The sequence below is a fragment of the Pristiophorus japonicus genome, chromosome 16 (assembly GCF_044704955.1).
Source record: "Pristiophorus japonicus isolate sPriJap1 chromosome 16, sPriJap1.hap1, whole genome shotgun sequence".
NCBI classification, from domain to species: Eukaryota; Metazoa; Chordata; class Chondrichthyes; family Pristiophoridae; genus Pristiophorus; species Pristiophorus japonicus.
Genome location: NC_091992.1, coordinates 133,928,388 through 133,955,652, shown reverse-complemented (window position 1 = coordinate 133,955,652; position 27,265 = coordinate 133,928,388). Strand labels below are relative to the sequence as shown.

General features: G+C 43.1%; 1 protein-coding gene across 8 annotated transcripts in view; it reads left to right on the top strand.

Annotated features, from left to right (window-relative positions):
• LOC139226857 (uncharacterized) overlaps nucleotides 1–27,265 on the top strand; it is a 129,254-nt gene that overhangs the window by 4,247 nt on the left and 97,742 nt on the right. For 5 of the 8 annotated variants that reach the window (XM_070857946.1, XM_070857945.1, XM_070857947.1 and 2 more), the window contains 4 exons: nucleotides 85–172; nucleotides 3,111–3,440; nucleotides 5,189–5,494; nucleotides 20,731–20,964. In XM_070857946.1, the coding sequence (XP_070714047.1) occupies nucleotides 121–172; nucleotides 3,111–3,440; nucleotides 5,189–5,494; nucleotides 20,731–20,964 (922 nt within the window). In that variant the 5' untranslated portion in view covers nucleotides 85–120. Of the gene's footprint in view, nucleotides 1–84; nucleotides 173–1,065; nucleotides 1,333–3,110; nucleotides 3,441–5,188; nucleotides 5,495–9,460; nucleotides 9,516–20,730; nucleotides 20,965–26,091; nucleotides 26,226–27,265 lie in introns of those variants that run through there. The other 3 variants (XM_070857949.1, XM_070857950.1, XM_070857951.1) reach the window with 3 other exon arrangements.

Sequence of the window (27,265 nt, the reverse complement as noted above, 5' to 3'; positions counted from 1 at the left end):
GCAGAAGATTAATCTTTAATCTTAAATTCCTGGAGGATTGACAACTGTATGCCTGAACCGTTAACTTGTCATTTCTGTTCACAGTTGCTGCGCCTGACCTGCTGTGTGTGTTCAGCATTTATGTTTTGTTCCAGGGAAGATATTCCATTGCCTTGGACATTAGGCAGAGGAGGTAAGTTGTTTAAACAATAGCTTGAGCTAGCATGAGTAGGACCGTTGCATGGAGAATTGCTATTTAAATAGAATATTATTGCCGTTTAATATTGGGAACAGGGACTGAAGGGGAGAGGGTGAGTTCTCATTTAAATATCACATGGGGTGAAAATGCACTGTGTTCCTCTTCTTCCAGTGTTTGTCCATAGCTCTTCCTCACAACTTCAGCCCTGGCTGCTGTGGCTGATTTTAAGTTTTAAGAGTGAATTCTAAAGTAGGAGTTTTTAAAACTGTTATCAAATAATCAGACCAAACATGCTCCCAATGTCGCTCATCTGTGGCTAAATTTACTGGTCCTGGTCTTTAAAGTGCTTTTAAAATTGCATTTATCTAGTGCCTTTCACGACCACCAGATGTCTCAAAGCACTTTACAGCCAATGAAGTACTTTTGGAGTGTAGTCACTGTTGTAATGTGGCAATGTAAATTTATAGATCAATTCTGGCCGTGGCCTCTTGCACTGTTCCAACAAAGCTCGAGGAACGGCACCTCATCTCTCGATTAGGCACTTTACAGCCTTCTGGACTCAACATCGAGTTCAACAATTTCAGACCATAACCTCTGCCCATATTTTGTTGACATAGCAGCTGTTGATGTTTCTGCCATTCCCATTTACACATCTTCTATACTCATCTTTTGTTTCTTGTCCTTTCACCAGCTCCTTTTGCTTTGTACTATCATTCCTTTTGTCATTTAATCACTTCTGCCTATCACAGACCTTCCCTTTTGTTCTTTCCTCCCCTTCCCCTCTTTCCCTGCCCATGCACTTGCTTAAAATCTGTTACATCTCTTTTTCCAGTTCTAATGAAAGGTCATCAACCTGAAACGTTAACTCTGTTTCTCTCTCTCCACAGATGCTGCCTGACCTGCTGAATCAATCCAGCATTTTCTGATTCTATTCTAGATAAAGGTTGATAGTCATTTTAAATCACCTACTCAAGCTGACAAAAGATTGCACCAGTATCTCACATCAGTATGGAGTGCTCTTTTTAAAAAATGCCCCCACCCTCCCTTCCCCAATTCAGATTATGGAGACTGTACAGACCAAGAATGATCATTAAACTACATCATCATCATAGGCAGTCCCTCGGAATTGAGGAAGATTTGCTTCCACTCTAAAAGTGAGTTCTCAGGTGACTGAACAAACCAATACGAGAACCACAGTCCCTGTCACAGGTGGGACAGACAGTGGTTGAAGGAAAGGGAGGGTGGGGAGTCTGATTTGCCGCACACTCCTTCCGCTGCCTGCGCTTGTTTTCTGCATGCTCTCGCGACGATACTCGAGGGGCTCAGCGCCCTCCCGGATGCTCTTCCTCCACTTAGGGCGGTCTTGGGCCAGGCATTAAATTACATTACAGCAGTGACTACACTCCAAAGTACTTCATTGGCTGTAAAGCACTTTGGGATGCCCTGAGGCCATGAAAGGTGCTATTTGCAAGTTTTTCATTCTTAAGAAAGAATAAACTTGCATTCAAATAACACATTATCACATTCTTAGATCTCAAAATGCTTCACGACCCATTAATCACCAAGTGCAGCCATTGTTATGTAGGTGAATGTTTGGGCTGGTTGCATTCTACTGTACTGAGATTACTAGTATATTTTACAATAAACAGAATAAATGACAACTCAAAGCTTCTGGTGTTGACTGCATCTAATGCATTGGGCTTCACACTCAAAATGTTCACAGGTTGGGCCTTCTACCTATATTTCTGGAGCAGCTTGGGAAGAGGACAGAGACCTGAAATGAGTGTCCACGAGGCTTCAAATATAATATAACATTGAAAACTTCCCCCAATAGATCAGAAAAGATGCATTTTTTTCCTTTTGTATTAAAATGTTACTGTCCAAGGCGACGGTATATCAAGACCCTGAATATAACTATCAGCTGTGGCTCAGTAGGTGTCGAGGAAATATTTAGCTTAAATTAACTCAGGCGGAGACTTTCAGAACTGCACTTCGAGAGAATTTATTTTAAAAAGCAAGATATATCTCGGAGAGCCTGCTTGGACCGTACCAAGGCAAAACTCTGTCGTACAAGCAAATTGCACTTATCTTTATACAGAAATTGAATACAGAAATAGAAAAGGAATCTTATTCATTAGTCCCGCGAGTACAAAGGTCGTCTCGGGAGGTACACACTCTATCTGTCCTTGCATAGTTTTTCTCTGTTCATAGTCTAATAAGCAGAATCAAAGGAGACTCCCTTTTAATACCAGATAGTCATTTAATTGCATTTGTAAGTTTCAAGGCTAAAAAGCGTGGCTATTTTCTAGTCTTATTATTTCTTTAAGCATAGCTAATAAAAATAATTTAACCCTTCCCTCTTTCATAAGCCATGGATTCATAGATTCTTTCTTCCACAGTAGGTAACACACTCGCCTCTTGAGTCGGACGGTTGTGGGTTCAAGTCCCACTCCAGGGATTTGAGCACATAAAAAATCTAGGCTAACTCTCCCAGTGCAGTGCTGAGGGAGCGCTGCACTGTCGGAAGTGCCATCTTTCGGATGAGACATTAAACCGAGGCCCCGTCTGCCCCCTCAGGTGGACGTAAAAAAATCCCATGGCGCTATTTCAAAGAAGAGCAGGGGAGCTAGCCCCGGTGTCCTGGCCAATATTTATCCCTCAATCTACATAACAAAAACAGATTATCTGGTCATTATCATATTGCTGTTTGAGGGAGCTTGCTGTGCTCATATTGGCTGCCTTGTTTCCCACATTACAACAGTGATTACACTCCAAAAAGTACTTTATTGGCTGTAAAGCGCTTTGAGACTTCCGGTGGTCGTGAAAGGCGCTATATAAATGCAATTTTTTTCTTTTTCTTTTATAAGAGCTAGAGACCAAATGGCAACGTGTTAATCTAATCATATTAATAACTTCTTTGATTTCCTTGCAGTTGATAAAATGGATTTGCTGCAGCAGCAAATATCTGTGCTGTGCTGTGCTCACCCTGAAGGCTTTCCATTATCTCAGCTGTCCAGTCTCTACCTGCAGATGTACAGGAAACCGTTGCAACTGTCAGATTATGGGTTTCACTCTCTATCAAGCATGATGGAGCACATGAAGGATGTGGTCAGCCTACATAATGACGGACAAAACTTAATTATTAATCCAGCAGGTGGGGCCGGATCAGCAAAGAAGAGTTGTCCGTCCAACGGCATGTTGGAAAAGTTGCCCCTGGTCAACCTATCTCGAATCCAAATGCGGGCTCCGGATCTGCATCAGGGTAAGAAATAAAACTATGTTTATATAGAAACAACAATAATCCCCGGCTACAAATGTTAGTATGTTGATCCTGATCTTTGCCTTGCCATTAGGAAGGTGTGTAGCAGGGGAACTGCTTCCCCCCCCCCCCCCATAAAAAAATAAAATTAGGAAGGCAGGTTAATGCAAGTTGGGATGACCAGGTGTAAAAGTCTTGAGTATCTTGCCTTCTCTCTGATAATAATGGTACCTGGGGGAGGGCAAAAATGAGGAGGGCAAAATGAGGAGGGCAAAAAATGTTAAGGGAATTAGGATGGGTAAATAAACAAATGGAAATGTTTTAATAGCCTTTTCCGTCTCCAGATAGTACTGACCGGATCAAAGTATTTCCCTTTCCTCCAGTGATGGATTGGCAGTGACTAAATCTTAGTGAAGAACTGGATAAATCCATATTTATTGCATAACAAATTAGTGCACCGACAGGCTGTTCCTCCAGGCTAATCTATTTATCAAAGCTTGTTGTGGCACTTTGTGGATGTGCAATGAGGATGGGTGAGTTTGCCGGTTTCCTCGATGGCTCAGTAAATCTACCTAGCAAGTAGTTCAGCCTTGCAGGCCAGGAACACAGATTCAATCACCCGTGGCTCAGTGGGTAGCATTCTCGCCTCTGAGTCAGAAGGCTGTGGGTTCAAGTCCCACTCCGGAGACTTGAGCACAAAATTCCAAGCTGATACACCCAGTGCAGTGTTGTGGGAGCGCTGCACTGTCGGGAGTGCCATCTTTCGGATGAGATGTTAAACCGTCTGCTCTCTCGGGTGGTTAGACCATCTGCTCTCTCGGGTGGTCGTAAAAGATGCCACGGCCACTATTTCGAAGAAGAGAAGGGGAGTTCTCCCCGGTGTGCTGGCCAATATTTATCCCTCAATCAACATCTAAAACAGATTTTCTGCTCCTTATCACATTGCTGTGCGCAAATTGACTACCGTGTTTCCTACATTACAACAGTGACTGCACTTCAAAAAGTACTTCATTGGCTGTAAAGTGCTTTGGAATGTTCGGTAGTCATAAAAGGAGCTATATAAAGTCTTCCATTTTTTTCTTTTCAATTCCCAATTCAGTATTGAGTTTATAGAGGGGCTACAGTTTGCCTTGGGTTAGGGAGGGCAAAATAGGCTAAGATTTTACTTCTGATTGCTATCCGGCAATTGGAAATTGTGCTATGTCGACATCCGGTAGGAACAGAATTGGGCTTTGCTCTGATGCCCTAAAGTGAAATATTCAGCTCGTATAATGGGCAAAGACTCGTGGAGCTGTACCCCACCGAGGAGTCATTGTATTCAAGGTGAGAGATTTTTTTAAGCTTCTGAGAATTTAAAGTGAGCAGAGAGCAGTGAAAGAGAAATCAAAATGGCATAATAAAGAAAGATTTACTATTAAAATGTGGACAATTATAAGTTTTTGTATTGATATTTTGCTGCTTTTGAGTATCAGGAATTATTAGCCAGGCCATGGATACTCTTGGGTGAGGGTCTTTTTGTAGGTCAGCCTGACCTGAGCTGTCAGAGGAGGGGCTGTGGTACGTGGATCCTATGGTCAAGGAAGGAATAAGGGGATTTGCAGAAAATTGCCAGTCTGGAAATTGGCTGTGTTTTTTGTTTAAAGTGCGACAGTGAACTTTCATACACCATTGTTAAAAACTTTTGAGACCGGGGTTTTAAATCGGGTGTTCAGCTTAACTGTTTTCTGAAGAGAGATCTTTATCTTGCACAGCGGGTGAGAAAGAAATATTGAAGGATCAGTTGCTGTACCTCCTCAGTCTTTTCCCTGAAGGCATATGTTTAAAGAAAATGCCCAAGATTTATCGAAGAACATATCAGAAGCATTTGAAAGCAACAGACTACAGATTCCAGACGTTACAAGCCATGGTGGAATCGATGAATGATGTTCTGGAATTAATACCCACTACAAAAGGGTTAACTGTCAAAGCCAAATTATTGTGTAAAATGACAAGAACAGGAAAAAGGAGCCTTCATATACCAGAAACCTCTTTTGGTTTGCCTAAAACTCAGTCAGCAGGTAATATAGTCTAATTTGACGACATCAATGTATAAAATATTTCATGAATTGCAAGTGTTGTGTGGGTCTAAGACTTAGAGCTATACACCACCTATTGTGGAGCCCAAGTTTTGTGTATCTGCCTCCTACAGGGAATTTTAAACTACTTTATATTTATATCCAATGATAAACCAATGCGTCTGCGCTCTCAGGTGAACAAGAAAGATCCCTTGGAATTATTCAAAGAGGAGCACGTGAATTCTTCCCCATTTTCCTGGCCATTCATCATCATCATCCCCCCTCAACCATTATTATTTATCATCATTATTTATCCCTCAACCAACGTCACACAAAAACCCCCAGATTATCTAGTCATTATCACGTTGCTGTTTGTGCGACCTTTCCTGTGCGCAAATTGGCTGCCGCATTTCCTAAATTACAACAGTGACTACACTTTAAAAAGTACTTAATTGGCTGTAAAGCACTTTGGGACATAGAAAATAGGTGCAGGATTAGGCCGTTCGGCCTTCGAGCCTGCACCACCATTCAATATGATCATGGCTGATCATGCAGCTTCAGTTCCCCATTCCTGCTTTCTCTCCATACCCTTTGATCCCTTTAGCCATAAGGGCCACATCTAACTCCCTCTTGAAGATATCTAACGAACTGGACTCAACAACTTTCTGTGGTAGATAATTCCACAGGTTCACAATTCTCTGAGTGAAGAAGTTTCTCCTCATCTCAGTCCTAAATGGCTTACCCCTTATCCTTAGACTGTGACCCCTGGTTCTGAACTTCCCCAACATCGGGAACATTCTTCCTGCATCTAACCCGTCCAATCCCATCAGAATTTTATATGTTTCCCTGAGATCCCCTCTCATTCTTCTAAATTCCAGTGAATATAAGCCTAGTCGATCCAGTCTTTCTTCATATGTCAGTCCTGCCATCCCAGGAATCAGTCTGGTGAACCTTCGCTGCACTCCCTCAATAGCAAGAATGTCCTTCCTCAGATTAGGAGACCAAAACTGAACACAGTATTCCAGGTGTGGCCTCACCAAGGCCCTGTACAACTGCAGTAAGACCTCCCTGCTCCTATATTAAAATCCCCTAGCTATGAAGGCCAACATGCCATTTGCCGCCTTCACCGCCTGCAGTACCTGCATGCCAACTTTCAATGACTGATGTACCATGACACCCAGGTCTCGTTGCACCTCCCCTTTTCCTATTCTGTCACCATTCAGATAATATTCCGCCTTCCTGTTTTTGCCACCATAGTGGATAATCTCACATTTATCCACATTATACTGCATCTGCCATGCATTTGCCCACTCACCTAACCTGTCCAAGTCACCCTGCAACCTCTTAGCATCCTCCTCACAGCTCACACCGCCACCCAGCTTAGTGTCATCTGCAAACTTGATTGTGAAAGGCGCAGCAGGAATGCAAGTTCTTATTTACTTTAGATTGGGATTTGATTCTGAAGTTAAAGAAATAATTTGAATAAATAATAAAAAGACTTGTATTTATATAGCGCCTTTCACGATCAACAGACATAGCAAATGCTTTACAGCCTATGAAGTACTTTTGGATTGTAATCACTGTTGTAATGTGGGAAACGTGGCAGCCAATTTGCACACAGCAATGTGATAATGACCAGATAATATGTTTTTGTTATGTTGATTGAGGAAAAAATATTGACCAGGACACCGGGGATAACTCCCCCGCTGTTCTTCGAAATAGTGCCATGGAATCCATCTCTTCCGAAAGACGGCACCTCCGACAGTGCGGCACTCCCTCGGTACTGCACTGGAGTGTCAGCCTGGATTTATGTGCTCAAGTCCCTGACGTGGGACTTGAACCCACAACCTCCTGACTCATCGAGTGCTGCCCACTGAGCCACAGCTGACAATGGAGCACCATATCACATTCTCGAGACATCCTAATGTGCTTCACAACCAATGAATTACTTTTGAAGTGCAGTTGCTATTATGTAGGCAAACACGACAGCTAATTTTGGTACGGCACGATTCCACAAGAAGCAGTGAAATGAATGACCAGTTCATCCATTTTTGGTGATGCTCGTTGAGGGAGGAATGTTGGGTCAGGACACCGGGTGAACTCCCTGCTCTTCTTTGAATTGTGCCACGGGATCTTTTGCATCACTGTTGCAATGCTCCCTCCCCTCCTCCCCTTTAGACTCTGGGAGCCTGGGTTTACCACTTGTGGTTCCCCAGACAGTTCTGGATTTCAGTCATGTTAATATGGACAGTTGCTAAGTAGAACTAGCTAGTACTTCCCAGAAAGCTGGCATAGGGACATATGAAAAAGGACAGGAAAGTTCGAGCTGATTCATTGAGCGTGTCCCATCTAAAGGGTCAATAATTCTTTTAAACGGTTTGAATTTAATAGCACTATTTCACTTGTTTGCAAACTGGGACAATTCTGTTACCTAATGGTACGTCTTGCCATCTCTTCCTAGAGATCAAGAAAAGGACAGGGTATAACATTTAATCCCAGGTCAGTCAATGTCCCACAGCTAGCCAGCTTTATTAGAAGCCAGAGATGAACATAAAAAATGGGAGCAGGAGTAGGCCATTTGGCCCTTCAAGCCTGCTCCGCCATTCAGTAAGATCATGGCTGATCTGATCATAGCCTCAACTCCATTTCCCCGACCGCTCCCCATGACCCTTGACTCCCTTATCATTCAAACCTTTGTCTCTCTCCACCGTAAATATATTCAACGACCCAGGTGCGTGGAACAACGTGTCTACTTGTTCTACTTAATGTTAGCTGCTCAGATGGTTCACTGGCTGAACCGTACACACCAGGAACATTCTAGATTTAATCCCCAGTCTGAACTGAGTTACGTAGCTTTACATAGTATTTATGGCACAGAAACCGGCCTTTGGGACCAACAGGTCCGTGCCGGGGTCTATGCTCCATACGAGCCTCCTCCCATCCCTCTTCACCTCACCCCATCACCATATCCTTCTATTCCTTTCTCCCTCATGTGTTTATCCAGCTTCTCCTTAAATGCATCGATACTATTCGCCTCAACCCCTCCCTGTGGCAGCGAGTTCCACATTCTCGCCCCTCTCTGGGTAAAGAGGTTTCTCCTGAATTCCCCATTGGATTTATTAGCGACTGTCTTGTATTTATGACCCCTAGTTTTGGTCTCCCCACAAATGGAAACACTTTCTCTACGTCTACCCTATCAAACCCCTTCATAATTTTTAAGTCCTCTATCAGGTCATCCCTCAGCCTTCTCTTTTCTGGAGAAAAGAGCCCCTGCCTGTTCAGTCTTTCCTGATATCATCATTGTATCTGATACCTGGTATCATCATTGTAAATCTTTTTTGCACCTTCTACAGTGCCTGTCCTTTTTTTGCAATATGGAGACCAGAACTGTGCGCAGGTAGTGAGAGTTGGTTGATCTCAGCTGGTAGCACCAGTAGTGCTGCTCCGAATGGCCACTGAAAAATCCTCTCACTCCTGATCATTATCATAGAAACATAGATAGAAACATAAAAAATAGGAGCAGTAGTAGGCCATTTGGCCCTTCGAGTCTACGCCGCCATTCAATATGATCATGGCCGATCCTCTATCTCAACACCATATTCCCGCTTTTCCCCCATAACCCTTGATGCCTTTTATGTCTAGAAATCTATCTATCTCCCTCTCGAGTACATTCAGTGACTTGGCCTCCACAGCCTTCTGTGGTAGAGAATTCCACAGGTTCACCACCCTCTGAGTGAAAACATTTCTCCTCATCTCGGTCCTAAATTTCCTACTCCGTATCCTGAGACTGTGACCCCTTGTTCTAGATTTCCCAGCCTGGGGAAACATCCTCCCCCCGCATCCAGTCTATCCAACCCCGTCAGAATTTTATACAATTCAATGAGATCCCTTCTCATCCTTCTAAACTCGAGTGAATACAGGCCTAGTCGACCCAATCTCTCCTCATACCACAGTCCTGCCATCCCAGGAATCAGTCTGGTGAACCTTCGCTGCACTCCCTCTATGGCAAGTATATCCTTTGCAGGTAAGGAGACCAAAACTGCGCACAATACTCCAGGTGAAGTCTCACCCAGGCCCTGTATAACTGTAGTAACACATCCTTGCTCCTTACTCGCATCCTCTTGCAATGAAGGCCAACATACCCTTTGCCTTCCTAACTGCTTGCTGCACCTGCATGTTTGCTTTCAATGATTGTAAGTGTGCATGGCAAATGAGAGCAGGATATGGCTTGGCTGGGAAATGGCCTGCCAAAGCTTGGGTGTGAGTAGTGCCTACTTTGGGAGGGCGTTGTACATAATGGCGAGTGACCCTCGTGGAATTGTACCCCAGCAAGCATTGGCACTTTCAAGATGAAGTTGGCAAAATTGGCAAAGCTATAGGATTCAAGACGTCCGTGTTTGTCAGTTTACTTTATCGCTTCAATTAAAAATGTAAAGATTTATGCAGGAGATGCCACTAGATGGCAACATAGCATCAGTAAATATTTTGCAAAAACACACAGTGCACTTGTTAATCTCCCATGGTGTTACACATGAGCATTGGAAACTAAGTGTAGTCTTCAAGTGAAGCCGGCTTAGGGGCCAGGACATCATTCGAGCAGGGCATGCAGACATGGTTAAGTTTTAAGTTCCTTTTTTGGAGTTCTACATTTTGTCCTTATTTTATATTTTCCAATTATAAATTCCTACATCCTCATTCATAATAGAAATGTCCTTTGTAAGCGGATTGTGCTGTAATCCTCTATATAGAAAGAAAGACTTGGATTTATATAGCGCCTTTCACGACCACCGGATGTTTCAAAGCGTTTACAGCCAATGGAGTGTAGTCACTGTTGTAATGTATGAAGGAGGGTGTAAGAAGTTTAGATATTTTGTTTATAATGTGGACACAGGAATTTATAATGGAAAAAGTTAAGAAGTATTGTGCACAGATGTAAGATTATTAGTATATTAAATAGATGTATAGATTTGAAGGGCCGATCATTACTGCAACACTTTGACATCTTCAGTCAAATTGAAAACTATTTGAAAATTAGACACAACACTTCAAATAGACTCTGGATTCAAAATAAATTTTGAATCACAGTGTTGGAATTTTTGTACAGAAATGTGTACAGGAAAGTCATGTCCAGGTCTATCGAATGGCAATATCTGGCTCGAGACAGGAAATGTTTTTAAAAAATTGTTCTCGAAGTGAGCAATGCTGTCGTGGCCATAATTATCGCCCAGCCCTCGTTGCCCTGAAGGTAATATGGGCCTCCTCTTGGAGTCCATGTGCCGATAGTACTCCCATAAGGATGTTGGGTAGGGAATTCCAGGATTCACCCAGTGACGATGAAGATAGGGCAGGATAGTGACTTGGAGGGGAATCTGGAGGTGATGCTGTTCCCACAACATTACTGATCTTGCTCTTTAGTGGGGGAGGGAGGTGCTGCTGAAGTAAGCTTGATGAGTTGCTGCACTGTATCCTGTAGATGGTACATAATACAACCACAACCCGCTGGTGATGGAGCGGGGTGGATGTTGAGCCCAGTGGCAGGGATGCAGATTAAGCCAGCTGCTCTGACCTGGATGATGATGAGTGTTGTTATGCCTGTCTCCAGAAGAACATAAGAAATAGGAGCCCCTCGAGCCTGCAATAAGATCATGGCTGATCTGATCTTGGGCTCAGCTCAACTTCCCTGCCCGCTCCCCATAACCTATCACTCCATTTATCGTTCAAAAATATGTATCTCCACCTTAAATATATTCAATGATTCAGCCTCCACAGTTCTCTGGGGCAGAGAATTCCATAGATTTACGACTCTCTGAGAAGAAATTCTAAATAGGCGACCCCTTATTCTGAAAATATGCCCCCTAGTTCTAGATTCCTCCACGAGTGGAAAGATCCTCTCTCCATCTACCTTGTCGAGCCCCCTCATTATCTTATCTCTCTCAATAAGATCACCCCTCATTCTTCTAAACTCCCATGAGTAGGCTCAACCTTTCTTCATAAGTCAACCTCTTCATCTCTGGGATCAACCGAGTGAACCTTCTCTGAACTGCCTCCAATGCAAATATATCCTTCCTTAAATACGGAGACCAAAACTGTACGCAGTACTCTAGGTGTGGTCTCACTAATGTTGTAGCAGGGCTTCCCTGCTTTTATATTTCATCCCCCTTGCAATAAAGGCCAACATTCCATTTGCCTTCCTGATTACTTGCTGTACCTGCATACTAACTTTTTGTGTTTCATGCAGAAGGACCCCCAGGTCCTGTTGTACTGCAGCTTGTAATCTCTCCCCATTTAAATAATAATTTGCTTTTTTATTTTTCCTACCAAAGTGGATAACCTCATATTCTCCCAGATTATACTCCCCTGCCAAATGTTTGCCCACTCATTTAGCCTGTCTATATCCCTTGCAGATTCTTTGTGTCCTCACAACTTGCTTTCCCACTCATCTTTGTATCATCAGAAAACTTGGCTACATTACACTCGGTCCCTTCATCCAAGTCATTAATATAGATTGTAAATAGTCAAGGACCCAGCACTGATCCCTGTGGCACCCCACTAGTTACCGTTTGCCAACCGGAAAATGACCCATTTATCTTGACTCTGTTTTCTGGTAGTTAGCCGATCCTGTATCCATGCTAATATATTACCCCTAACCCTGTGAGCTCTTGTGCCTTTTATGTGGTACCTTATTTGAATGCCTTCTGGAAATCCAAATACACCACAACCACTGGTTCCCCCTTATCCACCCTGCTCGTTACATCCTCAAAGAACTCCAGCAAATTTGTCAAATATATTTCCCTTTCATAAAACTATGCTGACTCTGCTTGACTGCATTATGATTTTCCAAATGTCTTGCTACTGCTTCCTTAATAATGGACTCCAGCATTTTCCCAATGACAGATGTTAGGCTAACTGGTCTATAGTTTCCTGCTTTCTGTCTCCCTTTTTTAAATAAGGGGCATTACATTTGCGGTTTTCCAATCCGCTGGGACCTCTCCAGACTCCAGGGAATTTTGGTAGATTGCAACCAAATGCATCCACTTTCCCTGCAGCCATTTTTAAGACCCTAGGGTGTAGGCCATCAGGTCCAGGGAACTTGTCCACCTTTAGTCCCGTTATTTTACCGAGTACTTTTTCTTTAGTGATACTGATTGTTTTAAGCTCCCTCCCTCCCTATAGCCCCTTGATTATCCACTATTAGGATGTTTTTAGTGTCTTCGACCGTGAAGACCGATACAAAATATTTGTTCAACATCTCTACCATTTCCTTGTCCTCCATTATTAATTCCCCAGTCTCATCCTCCAGGGGACCAACGTTTACTTTAGTCACACTTTTCCTTTTTATATACCTGTAGAAGCTCTTACTATCTGTTTTTATATTTTGTGCTAATTTACTTTCATAATTATCTTCCCTCTATTATTTTTTTTAGTCATTGTTTGCTGGCTTTTAAAAGTTTCCCAATCCTCTGGCCTTCCACTAGACTTGGCCACATTGTATGCCCTTATTTTCAATTTGATACCATCCCTTATTTCCTTAATTAGCCACGGATGGTTATCCCTTCTCTTACAGTTTTTCCTGTTCATTGGGATATATTTTTGTTGCGAGCTATGAAATATCTCCTTCAATGTCTGCCACTGCTCATCAACTGTCCCATACTTTAATCTATTTTCCCAGTCCACTTTAGCCAACTCTGCCCTCATACCTTTGTAGTCTCCTTTATTTAAGCTTAGGACACTGGTTTGAGAACCAACTTTCTCACCCTTCAACTGAATTTGAAATTCAACCCTGTTATGTTTTCTCCTAGAGGATCCTTTACTCGGAGATCATTTATTAATCCTGTCTCATTACGCAGTACCAGATCTAAGATAGCCTGCTCCCTGGTTGACTCCGCAACGTATTGTTCAAGGAAACTATCCCAGATACACTCTATGAACTCTTCCTCAAGACCACCCTGGCCATTTTGCTTTGTCCAATCAATATGATGGTTAAAATCGGCCATGATTATTGCCGTTCCTTTATTACAAGCCTCCATTATTTCTTGATTTATACTCCGTCCATCAGTGTAGCTACTGTTAGGGGACCTATAGACTACGCCCACCAGTGACTTTTTCCCCTTATTATTCCTTATCTCCACCCAAACTGATTCAACATCTTGATCTTCTGAGCCAATATTGTTTCTCACTAATGCACTGATCTCATCCTTTATTAACAGTGCTACCCCACCTCCTTTTTCCTTTCTGTCTGTCTCCTTCTGAATTGTCAAATACCCCTGAATATTTAGTTCCCAGTCCTGGTCACCTTGCAACCACGTCTTTGCAATGGCTGTCAGATCATACCCATTTGTATCTATTTGTGCCATCAACTCATCTATTTTGTTACGAATGCTACGTATATTCAGATAAAGAGCTTTTAAATGTGTTTTTTTTTAGCTTTGACCCCACTTTTTCACCTTTATGTTTATGCATTCTGTCCCTTCGACGTCTCTGCCATTTCCCTGTTCCCCATTATTAATCCCCCAGTCTCATCCTCTTAAGGGACCAACATTTACTTTAACTACCCTCTTCCCTTTTTATATATCTGTAGACGTTCTTACTATCTGTTTTTATGTTTCTTGCTAGTTTGCTCTAATAATCCATTTTTATTATTTTTCTAGTCATCCTTTGCTGATTTAAAAAAAAAAATTCCCAATCCTCTGGCCTCCGACTAATCTTGGCCACATTGTATGCCTTTGTTTTCAATTTGATACCAACCCTTACTTCCTTAGTTAGCCATGGATGGTTCTCCCTTCTCTTGAGTCTTTCCTTCTCACTGGAATATATTTTTGTTGAGTTATGAAATATCTCCTTAAATGTCTGCCACTGCTCATCAACCGTCTTACACTTTAATCTATTTTCTCAGTCCACTTTAGCCAACTCTGCCTTCACACCTTTGTAATCGTCTTTAGTTAAGCTTAGGACACTGGTTTGAGAACCACCTTTCTCACCCTCCAACTGAATTTGAAATTCAACTATGCTATGATCACTCTTTTCTAGAGGATCCTTTACTATGAGATCATTTATTAATCCTGTTTCATTACACCGTATCAGATCCAAGATAGCCTGCTCCCTGGCTGGTTCCATAACATTCTGTTCAAGGAAACTATCTCTGATACACTGTGAACTCTTCCTCAATGTTACCTTGGCCAATTTGATTTGTCCAATCAATATGGTTAAAATCGCCCATGATTATTGCCGTACCTTTCTTACAAGCCTCCATTATTTCTTGATTTATACTCTGTCCAACAGTGTAGCTACTGTTGGGGGGCCCATAGACTACGCCCACCAGTGACCTCTTTCCCCTTTTGATTCCACATCTTGATCTTCTGAGCCAATATCATTTCTCACTACTGCATTGATCTCATCCTTTATTACCAGAGCTACCCCACCTCCTTTTCCTTTCTGTCTGTTCTTCTGAATTGTCAAATACCCCAAAATATTTAGTTCCCAGCCTTGGTCACCTTGCAACCAGGTCTCTGTGTAATGGCTATCAGATCATACCCATTTATATCTATTTGTGCCGTCAACTCATCGACAAATGCTGCATGCATTCACATAGAGCTTTTAATTTTGTCTTTTTACCATATTTCCCTGCTTGGGCAAAGTGGGTACATCACTGTATGGTCCAGAAATTGAGGAGATGGAGGACAGTATTGTATAGGGAATGGAGATGGTGCAGTGTGAAGCTTAGCTCCATCTCTGGTGCATTGAATGGGAGGGAGAGGGTTAAAGATGAATGTTTGAACTGTCATTAGCCACCCAGTTCTATTTGTTGTACAAATATCCAAAAATCCAACATGGCAGTGACCTCCATACAGTTACACTCAGACCAGCAGATATATATTGCTATATTGTTAGATTGGTTGAGATAGTGGCAAACATTGTTTATTTGGAAGGTGAAAACCTTCCAGTCACGGTTGAAATGGTTAGTGTTTTTGGATGTCTTGTGGAGAAACTAGGTAACGGTAGAGTGGAACGTATTTGAGTCCAATTCGGCCCTTGCTGTAGTGTTTAAACCCCTCTCTCCAGTCTCCACACTCACCTCCGACAATAAGTGTGAGGAGCTCATGGACTTCTTTGTCTCTAAGATTGAAACCAGCCATTCGGCCGCCTCTTCCCTTCCTACCCCTAGCCCACCGGGCAAAACTTCCTCGAAGGAAGCCCCTTGACCTAGCCCTGACCTCGCATCTCTCTCCAGTTTCTCTCCAATCTCCCCTCATGACCTTTTTGAGCTCATCCTGTCCATGAGTCCCGCTTCCTGCTCCCTTGACCCTGTTCCCACCGAACTGCTGACAACCCAACTTCCTTTTCTGACTCCCATGTTAGCTGACATTGTTAACGATTATCTCCTCAGTGCTGTTGGAGAGGAGTTAAACTAACATGGCAGGGAGCCAATGCAGGGAGACAGAGGGAAATAAAATGGAAGCAGAAGCAAAAGATAGAAAGGAGAATAGTAAAAGTGGAGGGCAGAGAAACCCAAGGCAAAAAACAAAAAGGGCCACATTACAGAAAAATTCTAAAGGGGCAAAGTGTGTTAAAAAGGCAAGCCTGAAGGCTCTGTGCCTCAATGCGAGGAGTATTCGGAATAAGGTGGACGAATTAACTGCGCAGACAGCAGCTATGATGTAATTGGCATCACGGAGACATGGCTCCAGGGCAACCAAGGCTGGGAACTCATCATCCAGGGGTATTCAACATTTAGGAAGGATAGGCAGAGAGGAAAAGGAGGCGAGGTGGCATTGTTGGTTAAAGAGGAAATTAACGCAATAGTAAGGAAGGACATTAGCTTGGATGATGTGGAATCAATATGGGTGGAGCTGCGGAATTCCAAAGGGCAGAAAACGTTAGTGGGAGTTGTGTACAGACCACCAAACAGTAGTAGTGAGGTTGGGGACAGCATCAAATGAGAAATAAGGGATGTGTGCAATAAAGGTACAGCAGTTATCATGGGCAACTTTAACCTACATAATGATTGGGCTAACCAAACTGGTAGCAATGCGGTGGAGGAGGATTTCCTGGAGTGTATTAGGGATGATTTTCTAGACCAATATGTCGAGGAACCAACTAGAGAGCTGGCCATCCTAGACTGGGTGATGTGTAATGAGAAAGGACTAATTAGCAATCTTGTTGTGCGAGGCCCCTTGGGGAAGAGTGACCATAATATGGTAGAATTCTTTATTAAGATGGAGAGTGACACAGTTAATTCAGAAACTAGGGTCCTGAACTTAAGGAAAGGTAACTTTGACAGTATGGGGCGTGAATTGGCTAGAATAGACTGGCAAAGGATACTTAAAGGGTTGACGGTGGATAAGCAATGGCAAACATTTAAAGATCACATGGATGAACATCAGCAATTGTACATCCCTGTCTGGAGTAAAAATAAAACGGGGAAGGTGGCTCAACCATGGCTAATGAGGGAAATTAAGGATAGTGTTAAAGCCAAGGAAGAGGCATATAAATTGGCTAGAAAAAGCAACAAACGTGAGGACTGGGAGAAATTTAGAATTCAACAGAAGAGGACTAAGGGTTTAATTAAAAATAGAGTACGAGAGGAAGCTTGCAGGGAACATAAAAACTGACTGCAAAAGCTTCTATAAATATGTGAAGAGAAAAAGATTAGTGAAGACAAACATAGGTCTCTTGCAGTTAGATTCAGGTGAATTTATAATGGGGAACAAAGAAATGGCAGACCAATTGAACAAATACTTTGGTTCTGTCTTCACGAAGGAAGACACAAATAACCTTCCGAATGTACTAGGGACAGTGGGTCTAGTGAGAAGGAGGGAACTAAAGGATATCCTTTATTAGGCGAGAGATTGTTAGGTAAATTGATGGGATTGAATGCCGATTAAATCCCCGGGGCCTGATAGTCTGCATCCCAGAGTACTTAAGGAAGTGGCCCTAGAAATAGTGGATGCATTGGTGATAATTTCCCAACAGTCTAACACCACTTTTTAAAAAAGGAGGGAGAGAGAAAACGGGTAATTATCGACCGGTTAGCCTGACATCAGTAGTGGGGAAAATGTTGGAATCAATTATTAAAGATGAAATAGTAGCACATTTGGAAAGCAGTGACCGGATCGGACCAAGTCAGCATGGATTTATGAAAGGGAAATCATGCTTGACAAATCTTCTGGAATTTTTTGAGGATGTAACTAGCAGAGTGGACAAGGGAGAACCAGTGGATGTTGTGTATTTGGACTTTCAAAAGGCTTTTGACAAGGTCCCGCACAAGAGATTGGTGTGCAAAATCAAAGCGCATGGTATTGGGGGGTAATGTACTGACGTGGATAGAGAACTGGTTGGCAGACAGGAAGCAGAGAGTCGGGATAAACGGGTCCTTTTCAGAATGGCAGGCAGTGACTAGTGGAGTGCCGCAGGGCTCAGTGCTGGGACCCCAGCTCTTTACAATATACATCAACGATTTAGATGAAAGAATTGAGTGTAATATCTCCAAGTTTGCGGATGACACTAAACTGGGTGGCGGTGTGAGCTGTGAGGAGGACGTTAAGAGGCTGCAGGGTGACTTGAACAGGTTAGGTGAGTGGGCAAATGCATGGCAGATGCAGTATAATGTGGATAAATGTGAGGTTATCCATTTTGGGAGCAAAAACACGAAGGCAGAATATTATCTGAATGGCGACAGATTAGGAAAAGGGGAGGTGCAACGAGACCTGGGTGTCATGGTACATCAGTCATTGAAAGTTGGCATGCAAGTACAGCAGGCGGTGAAGAAGGCAAATGGTATGTTGGCCTTCATAGCGAGGGGATTTGAGTATAGGAGCAGGGAGGTCTTACTGCAGTTGTACAGGGCCTTAGTGAGGCCTCACCTGGAATATTGTGTTCAGTTTTGGTCTCCTAATCTGAGGAAGGACGTTCTTGCTATTGAGGGAGTGCAGCGAAGGTTCACCAGACTGATTCCAGGGATGGCTGGACTGTCATATGAGGAGAGACTGGATCAACTGGGTCTTTATTCACTGGAGTTTAGAAGGATGAGAGGGGATCTCATAGAAACATATAAGATTCTGACGGGACTGGACAGGTTAGATGCGGGAAGAATGTTCCCGATGTTGGGGAAGTCCAGAACCAAGGGACATAGTCTTAGGATACGGGGTAGGCCATTTAGGACTGAGATGAGGAGAAACTTCTTCACTCACAGAGTTGTTAACCTGTGGAATTCCCTGCCGCAGAGAGTTGTTGATGCCAGTTCATTGGATATATTCAAGAGGGAGTTAGATATGGCCCTTACGACTAAGCGGATCAAGGGATATGGAGAGAAAGCAGGAAAGGGGTACTGAGGGAATGATCAGCCATGATCTTGTTGAATGGCGGTGCAGGCTCGAGGGGCCGAATGGCCTGCTCCTGCACCTATTTTCTATGTTTCTATGTACTGTCCCCCTCTCCCTCAAATCTGCCGTCATCACCCCTCTCCTCAAAAAACCAACCCTTGACCCCTCCATACTTGCAAACTACCACCCCATCTCCAACGTCCCTTTCCTCTCCGAAGTCCTTGAACGTGTTGTTGCTTCCCAAATCCGCGCCCATCTTTCCCTCAACTCCATGTTTGAATCCCTCCAATCCAGTTTCCATGCTTGCCACAGTAACGGCTCTCATCAAAGCCACAAATGGCATCCTTTGTGACTGACAAATGCTAATTATCCCTCCTCGTCCTTCTTCTTGACCTGTCTGTAGCCTTTGAGACGGTTGACCACTCCATCCTCTTCCAGTGCCTCTCCACCATCGTCCAGCTGGGTGGGGCTGCACTCGCCTGGTTCCATTTTTATCTAACTAATCGTAGTCCGAAAATCTCTTGCAATGGCTTCCCTTCCCACTCCCACATCATTACCTCTGGTGTCCCCCAAGGATCTATCCTTGGCCCCCTCCTAATTATCATCTACATGTTGCCCCTTGGCAACATCATCCGAAAACACTGTCAGTTTCCACATGTACGCTGATGACACCCAGCTCTACCTCACCACCACTTCTCTTGATCCCTCCACGGTCTCTTAAATTGTCAGACTGCTTGTCCGACATCAAGTTCTGGATGAGCAGAAATTTTCTCCAATTGAATATTGGGAAGACTGAAGCCATTGTTTTCAGACCCGCCTCAATTTCTGTTCCATAGCCACTGATTCCATCCCTCTCCCCAACTTGTGTCTGAGGCTGAGCCAGTCTGTTCACAACCTTGGTGTCATATTTGACCCTGAAATGAGCTTTCAGCCACATATCCGCAGCATAACTAAGACCACCTATTTCCACCTCCGTAACATCGCATGTCTCCGCCCTTGCCTCAGCTCATCTGCTGCTGAAGCCCTCATCCATGCCTTTGTTACCACTAGACTTGACTATTCCAACACACTCCTGGCTGGCCTCCTACATTGTACCCTACGTAAACTAGAGGTGATCCAAAACTTGGCTGCCCTTGTCCTAACTCGCACAAAGTCTCGCTAACCCATCACTCCTGTGCTCGCTGACATACATTGGCTTCCGGTTAAGCAACGCGTCGATTTCAAAATTCTCAAATCCCTCCATGGCCTCGCCCCTCCCCATCCCTAATCTCCTCCAGCCCCCCCCCCCCCCCCCGAGATGTCTGCGCTCCTCTAATTCAGCCTTCCTGAGCATCCCTGATTATAATCACTCAACCATTGGTGGTCGTGCCTTCTGTTGCCATGGCCCCAAGCTCTGGAACTCCCTTCCTAAACCTCTCCGCCTTTCTACCTCTCTTTCCTCCTTTGAGACACTCCTTAAAACCTACCTCTTTGATCAAGCTTTTGGTCACCTGCGCTAATTTCTACTCCGTGTCAAATTTTTATCTCATAATACTCCTGTGAAGCGCCTTGGGACGTTTCACTACGTTAAAGGCGTTATATAAATACAAGTTGTTGTTCACTTGGGCTGGCTTGCTTCCGATGTGTTTCTCTTGGGTGTGGTAATATCAAGGTTACGTGATTGGCATGATTGAATGGGATTGGTTTTGTTGCTCTAACGTGTGTGTGATGTCTGACGTCTGTGGTTGCCGTACTTCTGTAAAAATTCTTGTGTGGAGTAATTCTTTGTGCTTTTAAGATATCTTTTATGCACGTTTGGAATGATTGTTGACTATATAAGTGAGACAAGCAACTTCAGTTAGCCCAGCTTAAGCGCGGCTTTATAGCCCTGTTGCTCACTGTGCTTGTAACAGAGTTTTACCAATGTATATCTTGTGCTAGGTGATAATTTATCAGTGCTTCAGGATGAAATTTCAGACCTGCTTAAAGATAAGCCCGGTGGCATTCCAGTGCAGCAGCTTAAGAAACTGTACAAGAGAATTTATCAACGGACCATGAATTTGGACAACTGTGGCTTGGTATCTGTTCCACACCTGCTTCATCTTATGAAGGATCGGGTATTCGTTCAACATTCAGGAGATCATAGGCGTGTTTTCGAGACTGAGTTGGCAGCAGGTATGTTTTTAACATGTTGAAGGAATGATTTGTCCCCTTTAAATTTAGATAACTTTATAGTAATGGCTTGAGGGAAAAGAAGAAATGAAAGATAAAACGTCTATTCTCTTTGTTCTTTCCCTCTTTTTTTTTTTTCCCCCCCTGAATGCGACGCATGGCTGAAAATGGGAGCAAGCGCCTGTATCGCCAAACAGTTTTATTCAGCGCAGAATGAAATTGTGCTCTCTTTAACATAACTCAGTATGTACAGTACAGTTGGGTGAAGATTTGTGTATTATTTCTCCCTGCATCCCAACCACACCAGTATTGCTGGTCCCAGTAGTGCTGTTCTGGCGCGTTACCAAATGATGGCCAGCTGCTGCTTTTATCACGGAATCATAGAGATGCAGCACAGAATGGGGCCATTCGGCCCATCGTGCCTGTGCCAACTGTTTAAAGGAGCTATCCAGTTAGTCCCACTCCTGCCCTTTCCTCATAGCCCTGCAAATGTGTCCCTTCAAGTATTTATCCAATTCCCTTTAGAAAGTTACTGTTGATTCTACTTCCACCCCTGTCGGGCAGATTTCAGATAATAGCTCGCTGCATAAACACATTTCTCCTCGTATCACCTTTTGTTCTTTTGCCAATTACCTTAATTCTATGTCCTCTGGGTACCGATCCTTCTGCCACTAGAAACAGTTTCTCCTTATTTACTCTATTAAAACCCCTCATGATATCCATCCTCTGCTCTTCGGAGAATATTCCTGGCTTTTCCACATGGAATGAGACTGCTCCTTGGGTTGCCCTAACGCACCGACCATGCGTTGGTGTTGGATTTGAGGTGCATGAGCAGGATGCACCAGAAGACACCAGAGTGAAAGTTTATTTATACGCTATCTTTTTCTAAAAAAAAATAACTTGCATTTATATAACGCCTTTAACATAGTAAGACATCCCAAGGCGCTTCACAGGAGCGTTATCAGACAAAATTTGACATTGAGCCACATGAGATATTAGAATAGGTGAGAAGTAGGTTTGAAGAGCACTTAAGAACATAAGAATTAGGAGCAGGAGTAGGCCCTCGAGCCTGATCCGCCATTCAATAAGATCAGGGCTGATCTTCTACCTGAACTCCACTTTCCTGCACTGACCCCATATCCCTTGATTCCCTTAATATTCAAAAAAGTATTGATCTGTGTCTTGAATATCAATGATCTCAATGACTGAACCTCCACAGCCCTCTGTAGTAGAGAATTCCAGCGATTCACCATCCTCTGAAGAAACAACTTCTCATCTCAGTCCTAAATGACCAACCCCTGGTTCTAGACTCTCCAGCCAGAGGAAACATCCTCCCTGCATCTACCCTGTCAAGTCCTGAAAGAATTTTGCATGTTTCAAAGAGATCACCTCTCATTCTTTTAAGCTCTAGAGAATATAGGCCAAGTTTGCTCAATCTCTCCTCATAGGGCAATTCCCCTATCCCAGGAATCGGTCTGATGAACCTTCGTTGCACTCTTTCAATGGCATGTATATCCTTCTTTCGGTAGGGATACCAAAACTGTTCTCAATACTCCAGGTGTGGTCTCACCAGGGCCCTATATAATTGCATTAAGATGTCTTTACTCATACTCAAATCCTCTTGTAATAAAGGCCAACATACCATTTCCTTTCTTAATTGCCTGCATGTTAACTTTCAGTGATTTGTGTACAAGGACACCCAGGTCCCTCTGAACACCAAGATTTCCCAATCTCTCACCATTTTAAAAAATACTCTGCTTTCCTATTTTTCCTACCAAAATGAATAATTCACATTTCTCCACATTATATTCCATTTGCCATGTTCTTGCCCATTCACTTTGCCTGTCTATATCACCTTGAAGCCACTGCATCCTCCTCACAACTTACATTCTCACTTAGCTTTGTATCATCAGCAAAATTGGATATATTTGGTCCCCTCATCCAAATCATTGATATAGATAGAGAGGCGGAGCAGTTCAGGGAGGAAATTCCAGAGCTTGGGACCTAGACAGCTGAAGGCACGGCCGCCATTGATGGGGCAATTAAAATTGGGGATGCACAAAAGGCCAGAATTGGAGGAACATAGAGTTCTGAGAGGTTGTAGGGCTGGAGGAGGTTACAGAGAAAGGGAAGAGCAAGGCCATGGAGGGATTTGTACATAAGGATGTGAATTTTAAAATTGAAGCGTTGCTAGACCGGTACCAACGTAGGTCAGTGAGCACAGGCAAGATGGGTGAATGGGACTTGGTGCGAGTCAAGATACGGGCAGCAGTTTTGGATGAGCTCAAATTTACAGAGGGTGGAAGATGGAAGACTGGACAGGAGAGCATTGGTATAGTCAAGTCTGAACATAAGAAAAGCATGGTTGAGGATTCCAGCAGCCGTTGAGCTGAGGCAGGGGCAGACAAGACAAGTTATGAAGGTGGAAGTAGGCAGTCTTGATGATGCAGAGGTTATGGGGCCGGAAACTCAGCTCAGGGTCAGATAGGACATCTAGTGTCGAAATGCAATTTAAATTGTTACCAAGCAGTGCAAGTATGAAGGATTATGTTTTTAGACTTTTTATAATGTATAATATGCAAAGTTATATGGCTGCACATTTTAACTAACTTATAGAGCATATATTTAGGGATCTTAAAATCAGTGAGATCTGGAATATTTTCTATAGGATTCTGAGAGATCAAAAAAAGGTGAGAGTTGGCACATCTCTGTAGCTAAAATAATGAGTAACTTAAGTCCAGCTCTACCCAGATGCTTTGGTGACTAACTGTAATTGCCAGCCATTTAATTCTGTGTAAAGCAGCAGCCTTATCAGCAGACTATGTTCTATCTTGGGAGCAGAGTCAAGTGATTTCCACGAATGTATGATAAACTTTCAGTTTTACTCCGAATTGAAAGGGAAATTGAAAATGAAATGCGAAAGCTGTTAATTCATTGTTCAGACACCAAAAAGCAAGATCCATAGTCTTGGTTTCAAATGAATTCTGTGTTTTAATGTTGGGAGGAATTTAAGAAATACATTTCTGTAATAAAATATCCACATCATCATAACTTGTATTTATATAACACCTTTAATGTAGTAAAACGTCACAAGGCACTTCACAGGAGTGTTAGAAGACAAAACAAATGCATTTGACACTGAGCCACAGAAGAAGAAATTACGGCCGATGACCAAAAGCTTAGTCAAAGAGGTAGGTTTTAAGGAGGAAAAAGAGGCGGAGAGTTTTAGGGAGGGAGTTCCAGAGCTTGGGGCCTAGATAGCTGAAGGCACAGTCACCAATGGTTGAGCAATTATAATCAGGGATGCTCAGGAAGGCAGAATAACAGGAGCGCAGACACCTCTGTGGGGGGGGGAGGGGGGGGGCTGTGAGGCTGAAGGAGATTACAGAGAAAGGGAGGATTGAGGCCATGGATGGATTTGAAAATAAGGATGAGAATTTTGAAATCAAGACATTGCTTAACCAGGAGCCAATGTAGGTCAGCGAGCACAAGAGTGATGGGTGAGCGGGACTTGGTGCGAGTTAGGACACGGGCAGCCGAGATTTGAATGACCTCAAGTTTACGTAGGGTAGAATGTGGGCGGCCAGCCAGGATTGCATTGGAGTAGTCAAGTCTAGAGGTAGAGTTGTGTACAGTTTTGGTCTCCTAACTTGAGGAAGGACATTCTTGCTATTGAGGGAGTGCAGCGAAGGTTCACCAGACTGATTCCCGGGATGGCGGGACTGACATATCAAGAAAGACTGGATCAACTGGGCTTGTCTTCACTGGAGTTCAGAAGAATGAGAGGAGATCTCATAGAAACGTTTAAAATTCTGACGGGTTTAGACAGCTTAGATGCAGGAAGAATGTTCCCAATGTTGGGGAAGTCCAGAACCAGGGGTCACAGTCTAAGGATAAGGGGTAAGCCATTTAGGACCAAGATGAGGAGAAACTTCTTCACCCAGAGAGTGGTGAACCTGTGGAATTCTCTACCACAGAAAGTTGTTGAGGCCAATTCACTAAATATATTCAAAAAGGAGTTAGATGTAGTCCTTACTACTCGGGGGATCAAGGGGTATGGCGAGAAAGCAGGAATGGGGTACTGAAGTTGCATGTTCAGCCATGAACTCATTGAATGGCGGTGCAGGCTCGAAGTGCCGAATGGCCTACTCCTGCACCTATTTTCTATGTAACAAAAGCACGGATGAGGATTTTAGCAGGCAATGAGCAGAGGCAAGGTGGAGACAGGCGATGTTACGAAGGTGGAAATAGACAGTTTTGGGGTCAAATATGACACCTCGGTTGTGAACAGTCTGGTTCAGCCTCAGACAGATGCTTGGGAGTGTGATGGAGTCAGTGGCTAGGGAACGCAGTTTGTGGTGAGGACCAAAGACTGACTTCGCTGGTGCCAATATTTAATTGGAGAAAAATTCTGCTCATCCAGCACTGGATGTCGTACAAGCAGTCTGACAATTTAGAGACCATGGAGGGATCGAGAGAAATGGTGGTGCGGTAGAGCTGGGTGTCATCAGTGTACATGTGGAAATTGATTCCGTGTTTTCAGATGATGTCGCCATGGGGCAGCATATAGATGAGAGATAGCACTGAATTCAAGATTGTGTTGATATTGCTATCAATCTGGCTAGCAGCAATGCTCCTGTGTTTGGGGAAAATTTGTTTTAACAGGAAATGTACAGGGTGGACATTACTAAACTCACTTTCATTTGGAGGAAAAGCTCACCTAGCTGCTTGTACTTGTGGAAGAGTTTTACATTCTCCATAATACATGAATCGCCCTATAGTAGCTATTTAACCAGATATGAATATTAAATTATATATGTAAATTAATTTGTATCAGCCTTATTTACATTTCTATCCCAATTGTGACAGTTTATAACTTGAATAAGCTACTTACCTAACAGTTTCATAGTAAGGGGATCTGCCTCTATTGCAAGACTAATATAAATTAGAATATGAATTGTTTTGGAAAGAGAAGAGTGGTTTCAGTATTGTTTCTTTTGGTATCTTTGCATTACTCCCGTTTCCTACTCCTTTGTACTTCTGATGTCTGATCAGTTTCAGTTTCGTTTCATCATCACATCATCATGTTTTCCATTGGGTGAGAGGTCTGTAGCTGTTTCAACACCAGGAAAGAGACTTTCCACAGAATATTTTGTCTGAAGGGAGGAAACATTGTGAGCAGGCTATTGGGGTTGTCTGTTCTTTGCCCAGGGGCTGCTAAGGACAATGAACTTTTCTGACTGAATTTGTACTTCTGTTACATGGTAAGCCAAAACTAGCTCCTATTATAAACCGTATTCTCTCGGTGATTTTAGTAAACAGTATATTCTCGGTGATTTTAGTAAGCAGTGTTCTCTCGGTGATTTTAATAAACCATATTCTTAGATTATTGCAGTTGCACTATTTTGTTGGCACGAAAATCAAGGTTTTCTATTGTCTAATGAACCGATTGCAACATTGCTGGAGATTTTGAGGCTGTAGTAAGAAAAATATATTTTTTCTTTGGCTGAAATTACTAGATTTCTGTAACTTTTATATATGGCTGTGCAAAATAAAGTGTTTCATTATGTTCTCCCCTACTGTAGATATATTTCCATTCTCCAGTCTCTTGCACAGTGGGGGCTGCCTGGTGACCATGTTCTCCAATGCACCTCCAGAATCAGCTGCTAGGTGTGTGAGTAGTCTCAGAATGACTTCATACTTTGTTCCCTTTCCATCCCTTCCTGTGGGAATGCCTAGCGTTACAGTGGCACATTTCTCTGATAATACCACTGAGATCAAGTGTTCTCGTGTCGGGGGGGTTTATTTGGTGTGAACCAGTGTGCTACCACTCTAGAATAGTGGGCCAGATTTTGCTGTCAAAGTAACAGTGAGGCTAATGGCGCTCGTCGTTATTTAAGCGCCAATGGTACCGCATCTTAAGCGAAGAGCAGATGCGCGGCTAAACGCGATTATCCAACAATTGTTGGCCAAGACGTGCCCCTCTGCCATTAGCTTCGCGAAAACTGCATCTTGCTGTCTGGCTCACCATTAAAATGCATTAAAAGTGCCTGATGGATGAGAACGAAGCTTGCCACAGCAAGTTAAGTCTCGTCATTTCAAGTGTATGTACCTATTTAACAATGTGATAAGTATTAATTACTACCAAACAATGCCTTTGGCATTGAAAATTTAATTATTGCCACCCTGCTGGTATTAATTATTTTTAAAATGTAAAAGAACATTTTTGTAACTTTTCTCTCTCTGAATCCTATCTTTTCCTCTCTTGTACCTGATTTGACATTGAATTCACCCACTCTAACTT